Source organism: Suricata suricatta, chromosome 8, assembly GCF_006229205.1.
Source record: "Suricata suricatta isolate VVHF042 chromosome 8, meerkat_22Aug2017_6uvM2_HiC, whole genome shotgun sequence".
Lineage (NCBI taxonomy): Eukaryota > Metazoa > Chordata > Mammalia > Carnivora > Herpestidae > Suricata > Suricata suricatta.
The window spans coordinates 114538459-114552998 of record NC_043707.1 but is presented as its reverse complement, the minus strand read 5'-3'; the positions used below and the strand labels follow the sequence as shown (position 1 = coordinate 114552998).

General features: G+C 53.7%; 2 protein-coding genes across 4 annotated transcripts in view; both read right to left on the bottom strand.

Moving 5' to 3' along the window:
* Positions 1-5026, bottom strand: part of STK40 (serine/threonine kinase 40) — a 37788-nt gene extending 32762 nt beyond the window's left edge. Inside the window, exon 1 of one of the 2 annotated variants that reach the window (XM_029946766.1) lies at positions 4941-5026. The gene's annotated coding sequence lies outside the window, so the exon portion shown is untranslated. Of the gene's footprint in view, positions 1-4319; positions 4560-4940 lie in introns of those variants that run through there. The other variant, XM_029946767.1, reaches the window with a different exon arrangement.
* Positions 5027-11716: 6690 nt separating this feature from the next.
* Positions 11717-14284, bottom strand: LSM10 (LSM10, U7 small nuclear RNA associated). Of its 2 annotated transcripts, none has more exons than XM_029949657.1 (2): positions 14123-14284; positions 11717-12516 (listed from the first exon to the last, which is right to left on the bottom strand). In XM_029949657.1, exons 1-2 carry the CDS (start codon positions 14253-14255, stop codon positions 12122-12124), a joined length of 528 nt encoding a protein of 175 aa, XP_029805517.1. In that variant the 5' UTR covers positions 14256-14284; the 3' UTR covers positions 11717-12121. The 2 variants fall into 2 exon arrangements, with proteins under 2 accessions (XP_029805517.1, XP_029805518.1); XM_029949658.1 differs by having other exon boundaries at positions 13993-14212.
* Between the last annotated feature and the right edge of the window lie 256 nt (positions 14285-14540).

Here is a 14540-nt window from a genome sequence, read left to right as displayed (position 1 = left end):
AGAGAGAGAGGGAGACACAGAATCCGAAGCAGGCTCCAGGCTCTGAGCTGTCAGCACAGAGGTTGATGCAGCGCTTCAACCCACAAACTGTGAAATCATGACCTGAGCTGAAGCCAGATGTTTAACCAACTGAGCCATCCAGGCGCCCCTCTAAGGTAATATAAATCAAAACAAGCAATACCATCCTTTTCCCTCCTGGACCTTACAGATCCCGAGAGGATGTGCAGGGCTGTGTGGGCCCCGCACCACCTGCGGCAAGGCCACAGTCCCACCTGAGCAGGTAGAGGAGGAAGAAATGCTCTCAGTTCAGGCCACTTTCTCTCCTACCTTCTTCACCCCACAGACTCAAGGAAAAATCCTGTGAAAATCTCCCCTGTTCCAAAGGGCCTGTCTGAAACGCCGTCCCCCAGCATGCCCTCTGCAGGGCACAACCAGATTCCGGCCTAGCTCTGCACTCTCGCAGAGCACGAGGACAAGGGCACAGGCGCACCTTCCTCTCACCTTTCTGGTGGCTCTGACTCCTAGGTGGCCTCTGGCAGACACCTCTCCTTCTTGAGAAGAGGGACAGAGTCTGCTAACCCAGCCTAGGGAGTAACTCCAATCTCAAGATCTCTTTCCAGATAAGATCTCCAGGGAGCACTGGGAAAGCCGTCTCCCTGCTGAGGGGATGCTGCTGTCCAGGACCCTATCGGCCAAAGCAGTGTGGACGATGCAGACCGAGGAGCTGTCCTACAGGGCCGTCTGAAGGCTGGGGAAATTACAGGGGCTTTGCAGACACAGCCAGCTGAGTTTCTGAAATACTGCACAAGGTCACCTCCCTGGGCAAATGTGGGCAGAAGAAAGGTGGAGGGAAGGGAGCTGCCCTTCTCCCAGGTGCTGACTCAGGCATAACCAGAGGGAAGTCTGGCCCAGAGCTGGACAGGGTGCCACAGACTTTGTGAGTAATGCTGTCTCGCGAGATGCACTTGGATCTTCCTGAATGCAGCTGGCAGATCTCACCAGCCACTGTCTTCTCCAAAGACACCCTATCTCTGCGCTACCATTCACTATGTCACCCCAAACGGGAACTTGTGGGTCACCTGCCACCACTGCTCCTCCCTCAACCTTCACTTCCAAACAATCCTAGAGTCCTACCGACTTCTCCCCAAACAGCTCTGATCTCTGCCCTTCCTCTCCAACCCACTGCCTCTACCCTGATCCAGAACTGCACAAGCGCTTGCTCTGATTGTCACAACAGCCTCCTACTAGACTCCAGACCCACTCCTTCCCCAGTCTACCCTCCACCCGCAGCTAGAGGGTTCTTGGGAAGATGCAGGCGTAATGGTGTTCCCTCCACTTAAAACAAAGCATTCCATCGCAGGATAATAAAAAGTGCAAGCATCTTAGACTGGTGCCTACCTCTCCAACACATCCTCCAGCCAGGTCCCTTTGCATCCTGTGCTAGAACCTCTTGTGTTCATCCATGTACCAGCACGCGTCCAGGCCTGTGCCACACTGCTCCCCTCCCCGGGTGCCTCGTGAGCCCTCGGAAAAACTCTACTCGCCCTTCAGGAGCTAGTTAAACTCTAAGTCCTCTCCAAAGTTCTCCCCAGGGTCCTCCACGTCCCCCAGTGGAACCGCTCCTTCCTCTTCGTTCTCATTACACGCGACACAGACTTCTGTGAGACTTGCCAAAGGGTGCAAGTGTTCATTGGTTAGGCCCCTGCTAGACCACAAGTTCCTCTGGGCAGGGGCTGCCTTTCCACTCTCTTTCTGCCCCTGGTACCCAGCACACCTCCAGCCGCATATGGAACTTTGAGCCACCACACAGGTCAATGTGTGTGATGCTTCTTGGTGCTACTAATTCAGATACCCAGCAAGGACCTCTAACAGGGATACAAACAGAAAAATTGCTAGACACCTTTTCTCTCATGAATACTTTAAAATACAATTTTTCTCAAGTATTCTTGCTTCTATTTTTTTTAAACGGTTTAAAAAAGTTTTTTAACATTTATTTATGAGAGACAGAGCATGAGCAGGGGAGGGGCAAAAAAGAGAGAGAGAGGGAAACACAGAATCTGAAGTGGGCTCCAAGCTCTGAGCTGTCAGCACAGAGCCTGACGCAGGGCTCGAACTCACGGACCGCGAGATCATGACCTGAGCTGAAGTCGGACGCTCAACCAACTGAACCACCCAGGCGCCCCCAAAAATGGTTCTTTTAAAGAGCTGAGCTGAATCATCCGCATGGCTCCCATACAGACTGGGTAAACTCCCCACAGATTTCCTTTTCAGAAAGAATACAATGAAATTCTGTGATCTTATGATCCCTCAGGACACTTCTGACAGCTCAATGGGATGCAGTTCCAGTTGCGACTAATTGCTCCAACTAATTCTTGGAAGTTCTTTCCTGCGGTCTGTAATGACACCAAGTACTTCTCAGTGTGTGCTAAATGTTCAACCTGCAATGTCTTACTTAATCCTCACAACTGCCCTCCTCGGGAGGGGCCTTACTGTCCGCACTTTACGATGAGAGGGCTGGCCATGGAGAGAATACATAACCTCTAGCGACCAGCAGGGCTGGGACTGGAACTCAGACCTGTCTTATCACAGAGCCAAATAGGCTCTTAACGACCACAGTCTCCTGCCTTCCCAGGTCAAATGAAAGGCACAAGGGAGCATGGCACCCCTACAACAGGCCTTCTGAGAAGGCAGCTTCACCTCCCCAGCTGCTCATGCGACCTGTAATCCCGGGAAGAGAGTGGCACATGCACCAGGCACTTCTGTGCTGGGCAGAGAAGCTCAGAGCAAGGCAGGGAGCCTGCCACCTGCCACCCATGGCATCCAGTGCTTTCTCAGCAAAGATCCCCCAACCTGGCACCAACTCTCCCTACTCAGAGGCCTGCAGGGGCCTCTAAAGACAACTCCAGTCCTTTAGGCTCCCCCCTCCTCTGCTGGAACCAACTCCAGAGAGATCACTCGGGAACACAGATCCAATCATGTCACTCCTCTGCTCAGAAACCTTTTCACTGCCCTTGGCATAAAGTCCTAACTTGGTAACGTGGCATTCCCTTGCCAGCCTGTACTGCCTTCCTTTGCACCATGTCAACTTTCATACCACCATACTGAACAATCTGAGGTTTCTGGAATAAACTGTGTGTGTATGCAGGGGCGCTTGGCGGGCTCAGTCTGAAGAGCATGTGACACTTGATATGGGGTCATGAGTGTGAGCCCCACGTTGGGTGGAGAGATTACTTAAATGAATAAGTAAATTAAAGCTTTTATTTTTTAAAAAAGCAAACAAACCAACCCCAAACTCTGTGCGTCCTTGTCTTTCTCTAAGTAGAACACCTTATCCCTTCATTCTCGCTGGGTAAGACTTCCATCCTTTTAGACACAGCTCCAGTGTTATCACTTCTGCCAAGTCTTCCCAGGACCCTCCCACTCAGGGTGGGTTCCTACAGCCCTCTGTGCCTGCTGCTACTAGCTTTTTTTAGACCTTATTTCAACTCCTTGTTTACAGTCTCCCTTAACCGGACCATGAGCTTCTTGAAATAAGAATCAGAGCTAACATGTATCGTGTGGCAGATACGGTTCTGTGTGTTTTACCTGCGTTACTTTTTTTCTTTAAAGATTTTATTTTTTGTAATTTCTACACTGAATGTGGGGCTCGAACTCACAATTTCAAGATCAAGAATCACACCCTCCACCAACTGAGCCAGCCAGGCACCCCAACGTGTGTTAACTTCTTACACCTCCACAACAGCTCTATGGAATCACCCCTGTTTTACAGATGAGGACACTGAGGCACAGAGAGCTTATACCACATGCCTACTGTCACACATCTAGTAGCTGCATGCAGGGCCAGAATTTGAACTCAGGAAGTCTGGCTCCAAAGCCCACTCTTCACCACCATACCATAGGGTACTTGACCCTCCAGGCAAGGGCACTGTTGTTGTCATGCGGGGAATGAATGAATAAATAAGAGCAACCTCCACAAACCACTGGCAGAGCAGGGCCATCAAGGAATGCTGGAACAGCTCACAAACACTGTTTACAAACAAGAATTCTTTTGGCCTTACAATTACATATTCTGCTCTTCCTTATCTCATGCAAAACTAAGCCAAGAGGGAAAGGTGCCCAGCCCAGAGTGACTACCTTCTTCCCCACTGCTCTCAAAACCGAGCCAAGCCAACCGGTTTCTCCCGTGACTTAAAACAGAGCAAAGTCTACTCTGCCACCGAAGGCAGCTGTCATCTCTTCCTTCCGCCAGCAAACGGGCATCAAACCCAGGGAGTGGGGGTTAGCCGAGAACGCAAGGTCGGAAATCCGAAAGCCCTTACCCACTGCCTCGAAGGTGTGACCGAGTGGCGTGGGAATGGGCGGGCCGGACCCGGCGCTGCAGGTGAAACTGACCACAGCGGCGTGCTCTCTCCTTGGAAAAGGCCGGCCAAACGTAGCACTGGCAAGCGGGTAGCTCTGCCACGCATCTGAACGCCTCCAGCGAAGCGAAAATTTCCCCCAGCAGCGACGGGTGAGGGCTCCTGGAGGAAGCCCTGGCTGGCCCGCCTGGGGACTCGTTCTAAGTTTCAAGTCCCTCTCGGGATCGGGAGGGAAGCACGGGGAGACACAGGGTGCCTCCTGGGGAAAACCTGGCTTAGTTCAAAGGCCGGTGCCCTCACTAACTGGCCGAATGACTCCGGACAAGCCTGGCAGCGCCCACCTACTAGAGCTGCGGCGGTACCGAGGCTCCCCGAGGAGCCCGGTACCCCGCTCGCAGCAGTCCCCGCCCCCGCCGCCCAGGAAGGGCAGACCCCAGAAGAGGAGAAGGCGTTCACTGTTGCCATTTCTGTCGCGCCGGGTCGTCCTCGGGCTGTCACTCCGGTCCCGCCACAGCCGCTGGGGCCCGCCCCGCCAACCCGCACCCCCAGCCTGGCTCACCACTCCGGGACCCCCGCCCTCACCTTCCCCCGGTGCTCAGCGCTGCTCGCCCATAGTCCGTAGCCCGGAGCCAGGACTGCTCGGCGCTCCGTCCCGGGGGGCCGGGGCCGGGCCGGGGGCGTGGGAGCCGCTCACCGCCGCCTCCCAGCGCAGCCACCCGAGCCGCCGCCGCCGCCGCCACCGCCTCCCTCCATGGCTGCAGCGCCGCCACCTGACAACGGAAGTGACGCACCGCCCCCTCCTCTCCGGCTGGAGCCGCAGCCCCACCCCTCTCTGCGGACCCCGCCCCTCGACAGTGTCTGTGGCCCTCACGGCCTCCGGATTGGGGCGCCATCTTGAAGATGGGCGGAAGCCTTCAGGCAAGAGGCCGGAATCCGATTGAGGATTGGCTCAGGTTGATCTCTGGGCCGAAACCTGTGAAACGATTGGAGACTGAGACACTAAAGGGGCGGTACTTACCGCTAATCTACGCCTGCGGTGAGGCTGGGGCGCAGACACCGCCCCCGCCCCGACTCCGCAGGACCTCGAGTGCCCTACACTCGCCCTGCTGGGTTTGGAGAAGGCTCCCGCAGCTGGAAGGTCGGCCAGTTGCAGTGTTTTTGTCAGAGAAATGGCTCTTCCTGGATTCCCATTTCTCGGTTTCTGGAGCTCTGTGCGGAGAGCGCTGCAGTTAGGCTCAATAAAATGACAGAATTCCTGTCTCAGCCCTCACAATTTATTTCCCTCTGGGCACCTCGCCTTTGTAGAAACCCCGCTTCAGGCTGAAGATCTCTGGAGCCTTGACCGGGGAGGTTTACAGTGAAGAGATCCTATTAACGATTCCAGCTATCTAGCCTCAGTCCCTCCTGCTGCAGTTTCGGTCCCTTTCTCCTCCTCCTCCAGCAACCACGCCCTCCATGAATCAGCTTCTTGCACCAGCAGATGAGCCCTTTAAAGGGATTGCATCAGGCGGGTGACTCACTGGGGCCCTCTGAGAGCCTGGCTTCCCTCCTCTGGCACCCAGAAGCAGCTAGAAGGGCTCAGTGGCAGGAGCACCAACAACCATGGCCCCACTCCTTTGTTTCAGAGATGTGAGCCAGATTGCTGGCCGCATGTGACTGTCTTAACTCCTGGGTGTCTTTCCAGCTGTCTCCTGGACACGTCACTGTATCCACGTGTGGGCACATGTGTCCAAGGCTGTGTGCACTGCTGGGTTTTCTTAGGGGCGTGTGGCCAGGCGCTTACATGTATGTGCATTTGTCATCTCCACACAGGCAGCGCCAGGACATGAGAGGTGGTGTGAGTGACCCTGGCTGCCTTCTCCTGTATCCGTCTCTTTGTCTCTCTGAATGCCTGGTGCCTACAGAGCTGATAGGAATGTGACAGCAGGAATCAAGACAGCACCCACTATTGTGTTACATGCTGTGTTAAGCACTTTAGAGACATCAGTGTTGGGAGTCTGTTTACAGATGCAGCAGCTAGAGCTCTGAGACAGGAAGTAAACCCCCCGTCCAGCTAATTGTGGCAGGGCTGTGATTTGAACCACGCATGGCAGATTCCAAAAAGGTTATAGATTTGAGTCCTTGCTGCATCTCCCACAAGCTGAGTGGCTCCATGTTAATTTCCCTGACCTTCCTAGTCTGTCAAAATAGGGATAACAGCTGACGGGATCACCGAAAAGATTCAGTGAGTATGGAAATAGCTTCTCACAGGACCTGGACAGTAAGAGTGGTCACACTCACTTCTGTTACTGGGCTTCCATAAAGTTGGGTACTGAGTCAGGTACAAGGAGGCCAGACCACGGCTCCCCCTTTCCCCCAGCTTTTGTGTCTGACAAAGGGAAAAACCTAGGGATTCCGGAAGCCCTGACTCTGCCAGGAATGAGTTTTGGGTTTTCCAGAGCTCTAATTATCAGCTAGATGAATCACTTGGAGCCGACACCACCATCCCCACCCCCCAGAGACTTTCAGCTGCTTCAAAATACAGGAATTTAACAAAGAAGAGGAGGAGAAGAAAGAAAAAGAGGGGAGAAGAGGTAATGAATAGAAACAAAAGGTGCCAGCCAGAGGAAATGAAAAACATTTCATTTCAGGACACCACCAACATGAAGAGACTGCTGTCTCTCTCTCTCTCTCTCATACATACACGCACACACACACACACACACACACACACACACAGTGACATAGTCTCCTGCTGCCTGCTGGCTCTCCAACTTTGGGCATACTGGCAGATGGTACTGCCATAACAAAGTGACGCCTGTCACAACAGCAGAGATGGTCGCTTGACGAGGTATAGGCAGATCTGACTATCACCGAAGGAGAGGAAGAAACCTTCACCCTAAGGAGCCTCCTCAGGCTTCTGTAACCCAGCAAACCCTACTCACTGCTGGCTTCTGGCTTCTCCTTATGGCCAAGCCCCAAGGCCCGGGTAAGACCAGTTCTGAGTGCCAGCGTGATGACTGGTGGGTACCGCCACTGAGGTGAGTGGAGACACTGCTTATCTTTGCCATCGGTGTGATGTCAGGAGTGGTGGGAAGCAGAACAACCTAGTGTAGTAGTTAAGATCATGGAGTGTGAGTCATACAGGCTTGAGTTCAAATCCCCAGTGTGTGGGTCACTGGCTCTTTGATCTTGAGCAAGTCACTTAACTTCTCTGGGCCTGTTGGCTCATCTGTAAAATGAGGCTATTAACATATACCTCCAAGGTTGTTAATGTTTGTAATGATGAAAGGAGAGGACTCTTCCATTCCACGAAGACTTATGGTGTGCCTGCTATGTGCAGAGCACTGAGCTAGATGGCGGGGGTCTGAGGGGACCAAACAGGCTACGGCTCTGTCCTCCCGCAGCCCCTGGCCTAGGCCCTGGCCCACAATCAGAGGCAGCAAGTGGTAGCTATTTATGATGCCCATTCTTGACTTCACCAGGGGACCTGGGGAGAGCCCTTCCCCTTCCCCCTGAGGAAATTGGGCCTCAGTTTCCTCAACTGTAAGATGACAAAGTTGAGTTGGATCGGTAGTTCCCAATATTCTTGCTGTCAAAGCTTCTCTTAGTATTTTCCCTCAGGAGCCTCCCATCTGATAAGATTTTGTCTCCCATAAACCGATATCGAGTCACCTCTTCCTTTTTTATTGATTATAACCTCATTTTACAGCTGCTAGGGCTTGTGATCAGGCTAAATCCATGCTGAAGCAGAGAGACACCAGCTTGGTCACCCTTCACATACTCTGTGCTGTTTCTCTGGGTCCTTTCTGGAACATTGACACGAACTCAAGGGGCCCCTGTTGCCTTGGGCTCCTTTGGCTGAGTATGCCAGCCTGGAACTCAATGAGCTGGATCTCTCCTTCATGTCCCATCCAGCTGAGAGTCGGCGGTGCCCTGTCACTTGTATGGGCCCAGGGAGGTCTGAACTTCAAGCAGTATGTCCACTACCCCGAATGACAGAGACCCCCCCCACCCCGTACTCTTCTCTCCAAGAACGCAGGACGAGATGGGGACCTACCAGCCCACCTGAGCACTCATAATTCCTGGGGGCTCAGTCATCAGCTGGGCCCCCCACATTGATGTTTGTGCATGCTTGAACAAAGGCCGAAGGCAATGAGTAGCAAAACACCACGTCCAAGGGGGAGATAACATTTGGAAATGGGTTTTTCACTTTTTCCTTGGTGTCCCTTCCTTTCCTTATGCAGATCCTTAGGTTACTCTGCCTTCATTGCTTCAGGAAACAAAGGATGCAACAGAATGCACAAATCATTTTTAGCTTCTGAATTCCAAAAGCCTAGCCTTCAGGGAGGAATGGAAAGAATTTCTGTGCATGTACAAATTTAGAAAACTGTAGCAAGGGGGATGTGGGAGACTTGAGACTTAGGGTGCTCCCTGAGAAGAGACAAGCTTCTCCTCAGCCTTTTTAAAAAAATTTTTTAGTGTTTTATTTATTTTTGAGAGAGAGAGAGAGAGCGTGAGCAGGGGAGGGAGAGAGAGAGAGGGAGATACAGAATCTGAGGACAGGCTCCAGGCTCTGAGTTAGCTGTCAGCACAGAGGCTCTCACTAACCGTGCGATCATGACCTGAACTGAAGTCGGATGCTTAACCAACTGAGCCACCCAGGCGCCCCTTCTCCTCAGCTTTGAGCTGCAAGGTGTCGGCTGGGTCTCAGAGACTTGGGAGCACGGCAAATTGTGCTCCTTTCCTGGGTGACTGCCAGGAAGTAACCAAACCCTCTGAACCAACAGCTGTGTACTGCCTTTGGGCAAACCGGGCCCATCAACCCAAGAGCCTAAGGATCTCCTGGGCCTGGTATGGCCTGGGGAAAGTAGAATCAAAATCTGAAACGCTGAGAGGGGTATGGGTTACTCCTGAAGCGGTCTTTGGGTCAGGGAGGGGCAACTCAGTGGCAGCCTTAGTGGGCTGATGACAAAGGAACAGGAGAAAATGAGGGCATCTCAGTGGATGTTAGTGTATTGGATAAGTATCAGACCAGAGCACCTTTCCCATGTTGGGCACATTAAAGGGAAATGCCCTTTCAACCAGTGCCAAGAAAACCAAGAACTTTGAATTGACCGCGGTTAAGTTTCTGCCACTCTGGCTGAACGGGGTGAAGTAGGAACTCAGGTGAGTTAGGAAGAATTCGAGTTCTGTATGTCACACACGGAAAACTGGAACCAGCCACACACCTTACCCACAAGGCCTGGTGTCACATGCACCAGCCCTGTCCCCTTTCCCTAGCTTCACCTGCCTCTCGTCCCTCTGATAGTCACAGCGGTGCTGTTTTTGCCCCCAGCCCCCAAGCGCTCCCACCTAGGACCTTTGCACTGGCAGTTTCCTCTGCCTTCCCTTGGCTCTTGAAATGGCAGTCTCCTCGGTTTACATTTCGCTTCTTCAGTCCATTCTTTCCAAAATAAAACCACCTCCGTGTTCTCTCTCAAGTACCCTGTTTAGTTCCTTCATGACATCTGTAGGAATTTTTACTTTTTTTCTTTATTCCCCGTCCAGAATGTCACTTCCTGAGGGCAGGACCCTTGTCCATCTTGATGTTCCCTCAGTAGCTAGCACTGTCACTAGCGATACCTGTGCCACGGAGGGTGCACAGCAGTCAGGGAATTCTGGCTTGCCACAGGCCAGTGGGCACAGAGCTCCCTCCAGCCTTCCTGGGCCTCTGGCAGCCGTCCCCCCAACAATCCAGGACCAGACACCGGAAGACCCATGTCCTTGGGGCTTGAAGCCCTCGCTGTGCTCTATCCCAGGGGCTCAGCACGAGTGTGTCTCAGCGGGCCTACTTCCCCTCCTTCTGGTCTATCCTTCCAGCGCCGCACCTGGGGATGACACAGAGCCCATCTGGGGCTGGGGCCGATGCTTATGGAACAGACGGAGTGCTTCGGTCCTAGCCCCTCTTCTCAGCTGTCCTTGCTGACCTTACCACTTCCCTCCCTGGCCTGGGGGCTCCCCCTGGCTCTGCACAGGCCCCTGGCACACCAATTAAAAAAGCTGGAGCTCTCCTTCATCTCCAGGCCAAACTCCTGGCATGAGCCCTCTTCAAGTTTGGAAACATTTGCAGACAGTGGAAAATGTCTGCAGTGGAGGCCACAGTGGGTCTCCTCGCCAGTTCATTACTCCTGGCGGGGTGGCCCCCCACTCCCACTTCCCAAAGTGCACAGCCATTTCCATAGTGAGGACCTCCCTTCGGTGCCTGGCCTCTGGTTTCTCGTAGCAGCAGTCACCCTATGGCGTCGCTTCCCTTAACTCTAGCTGTCAGAGGGGCCTGGAAACTCAGTTGTTTTCTCCCTGCTAGGTCCCACTGTTCTCTACAGAAACCAAAGGTCAAAGTCTTAGGGACTTCTGGGACCTCTAGGCAATGAAATACACAGTATTCAAAAGAATCCTGGTGGGTGGCTCTGTGGAGGTTAATGAGGCAGATTCCTGGGTTCCAGATTCTGGTTCATATCTGGGGAAGGGGGAGCCAGGAAACTGGCTTTTCTAGACACATCCCAGTTGGTTCTGATGAGACGGTCCAAGGACAACCTATAGGACAATACTCTGGTTCACGTCGGATGAGAGTGTGAATGCGGGGACCTTGGGCTGCTAGTGCCCCAGTGAACGCTCCTCTCAAGTCCCCCTCAAGAAATAAAAGCATCTTAAGGTCCAAGGCCCTGCCTTACTCAAGACTCTAATGCAGCAAGTTCTCAGACTGGATTTCATCTCGTGGTTCTGGACCGCCTCCTCCACTAGACCATGAGCCCTCCTTTGGAAGGGACCAAATCTCATTCGACAATATGTGCTCAGCAGAAAGCCTGGCACACGGCAGCTGCTCTGTGGACATCTGATGAGGACACAGGCACTTTAACTGCCATGGTTGTTTGCCCGTGGGCATGCTGGTGTGGCCTCGAGGCAGCTACGACAGAGACTTGGGTTCCACCCCTGAGCACCTCTTCTTCCCTGAGGACCCCAAAACTCTCAGAACTGGAGCCTGGTTTCTTGCAGTTGGCTGAGCTCCCACACTTGAGGGGAGGGCCCAGGAATCCCTCAACCTCTCTACCTCAGGAAAGAGCAATAGGACGAACAGACTCTTCAACAGGGAATCCACCTTCCACGTGGCCAGACTGAAGCGCTCGCCTACTATTCTCAAAATCTGCTGCTTGTTAGTATCACCCGAGAAAGTTCAAAAAGGAAAAGAGCCCAATGCCCACGCTACACCCCATACCAATTCAATCTGAGCTGATGGTGGGACAGGTGACTGTGATCTGCTGCCAAGTGTGAGGTCACTGCCCTGCTACGCAGGACGACATGGAGCCCAGCACATGTCAGAGGAGGCATGAGGCATCGACTTGTTTGTATCCAAGTTTTATGAGAAAGCAAACACAACTGTGGGAAACGGGAACAGTGAGGGGTGGCTCGGGCTAAGTACACTTGGTAACTCTCTCACTGGGAGAGGGCTGAATACTACTTGGCAAATTCCCTAAATCAGTAGATCAGATTCCGATGCAAATGACCACAAGGTGATCAATGTCCCCTACCCCAAGGTCACAGACAGAGAGACAGGACCCCAGGGTGAGTCTAGAAGATGGGACCCAGTGAAAGGCAGCTCTGATAGGGGTGTCTGTCAGAGACACCAGTTTCTGGGCCGGCCCTCCTCTCTCTCTGGGCCCTGGGCAGGGAGGGGTGGTTGGAGGTTGGCTCAGTAGAACTTTGGACGAACTTGAGTGGCGACGGGGGCTTGCTGATGAGTGGGCTCATTTATACTTCTTGGAGGGAAATTCCCGCCGCCCTTGGCCCTTGCTGCCGAAGTTGCGCACCCGGTGGATGAGCTGCAGCTGCTGCTCGATGGTCGCCGTGATGTTCACATCATCTGGGATGTGGACGTAACGGACATTACGGCCTGTCACGAAGAGGTCATCCAGCTCGACCTGATGCCCCCAGCGGTCGGTGTAGGTGACGTTGGCCAGGCGGATGTTCATGAAAGCATCGACGTTGTCAATGCGTCCACGGGCCACGCTCTCGTCGCGAAGGTCCACAGTGGTTACCTGGCCCTGGAGGCCCTGCAGCAGGATAATCAGGCTGTTCTCAGAGATGGTGCGCTCCTTCACGGAGTGGCTCACTGCCATTCTTCCGCACCGAAGGCTGTGGGCTGCGGGAGGGAGAGCACAGGGACAGTTGGTTGGACAGGAGCTGTAGCAGGCGAGGGGTCACAATCTCCAGCTCCCCTCCACCAGGCCCTAGCACACAGTTCCCGGCGCAGGCTTCTCCGAGTCTGCCTCCCTCCCCAGCTTCTGTGGCCGTGGAACACCCTTCGAGGCCATGTGCTTTACGTACACATCTCACAGAATCCTCCTGCTACCAGGCAAGCCAAGAATTACTCTTGCTCATTTTATAAATACAGAAAATATGATCAAGAGAGGTTACGTGACTTGCCTAGGTCACACAGTTGGTAAGTGGAGGTGCCGGGATTCAACTCTTTGACTGCCTGACTCCACACCCTATACCAGTACTTCTGAATTCTCCCAGAAGGTTAGAATCACCTTGTGAGTTTTTACCCGCGGCACGCCCCAGAGGTTCTGATTCATTTGGTCAGGGGCGGGGGTCCAGGAAGCCTCTTTTTAAAAGCTCCCCAAGTGATTCGCATGTGCATCCAAGTTTGAGAACCGCTGCTCTAAATGTGGTTCACACCCTTGCCACTCAAACTATGGTCTGTGGGCTGGCACTTTTGGCATCAGCCAGACACGTGTTAGGAATATGCAGAATCTCTGGTCTGTCCCCCAGACCTATGGAAAGAATCTGCACTTTATCATGACCCCTGCACAAATCACCAGAAGTTCTCAAATGCGTGTATCAGAATCACTGAGGACATATTAAAATGGAATGCTTGGTCCTCCTCACCCTGGCTCAGTTTCAAACTTAATAGGTCTGAGGTGGAGCCCAAGAATGTTCATTTCTAACACGTTCTCAATTTAACAGTGACCTTGCTGGTCTGGGGCCTGTGCTCCCAGAATGCAGCCACCATATAAGTAGAAATTTAGGTAAACTGAAAATACAACAACAACATGGCAGCATACAAAACACGTAGGTTTTGAAGGCAGAGAAAAATAGGTTGGAATCCTCACTCCACCTACAAACTCTGTAAACCAAGGGTAGTTACTTCATGTCTCTGAACCTGTTTCCACATCTACGAAGCCACAGGTTAAACGAGGCTAACAGAATCTCACGGAACGTATTTTGCTTTCAAAACGCCCTAATGATGTATTAATGTGGCTGTCTCATCTATCCCCTCTTTTCAGACCCTGAGTGGAAGGTGGTGGGGGCTTTCCTGCTGACGACCTCACTCAAACCCCGCCGGGCTGTGCAGGGCTGCATCAAGTGTGGCAGCCAGATCACACCACCGATGGGGGCACTGGACGCTGGGCCGGGGGTGTGTAACGACCCCCCATGCAGGCTTCATTAGAATGAAGCGAGGGTCAGAGCTGCCCGGTGACTGCAACGAGGCAGTCCTGGGCTATAGGATGGGGGCTCTGCCACTTCCCGGGAGGGCGACCTTGAGGAAGCCGCTTAGCTTCGTCAAGCCAGTTGGCCCATCGGGAAATCGGGGATGGCGAGGGCCTTTACTCACGAGGCAGTGGGGGTGGGCGTGGGGAGATGGGTTCTACTCGGCAAGTCAGGAAGGAAGCGCTTCCCCCGCTCCCCGCCGCTCTCCGGGGTTCCGGGCGCCCCCGCACTCGGCCCCGGGGTCCCGGACCCACCACGCCGGATTCCTTCCGCTTCCTGGTCGGCTACGCCGCCGAAGCTAGCGAGCGCCCGGCGGAGCCGCCTCCCTCCCGCGGCGGGACTGAGACGCCATGGCAACAGCCAGGCCGCTCGGTCCTCCCGGAGCATAGAGAGCGCGGCCTGCGCCGGCCCGCGCCACTTCAGGGGCGCCCAGAACTACAATCCCCAGCATGCCTCGCGGGCGGCGGGCTCGCTCACGGGCGACTCAGGGCCTGTGTCTTGGGTTGTCTCCTCCACGGGAGTTATTCTTTATTTCAACAAATGTTTTTTGAGGCTGCCTCCCGGGCTCTGGACACACGGCGGTGGCCAAGGAGACAAGCTCCCTGATCTGGAAACCCTTAAACTACTTGAGGGCGGGCGTCCATAACAAAACAAACAAGAAAATTATAAGAG

Bases quoted from the DNA above. Each gene is read 5' to 3' on its own strand.
- LSM10 (XM_029949657.1), bottom strand. From the start codon at position 14,255: ATGCTCCGGGAGGACCGAGCGGCCTGGCTGTTGCCATGGCGTCTCAGT. The intron at 12,517-14,122 runs GTGGGTCCGGGA...TCCCTCCCGCAG, and splicing joins AGCGGAAGGAATCCGGCGTG to CCCACAGCCTTCGGTGCGGA.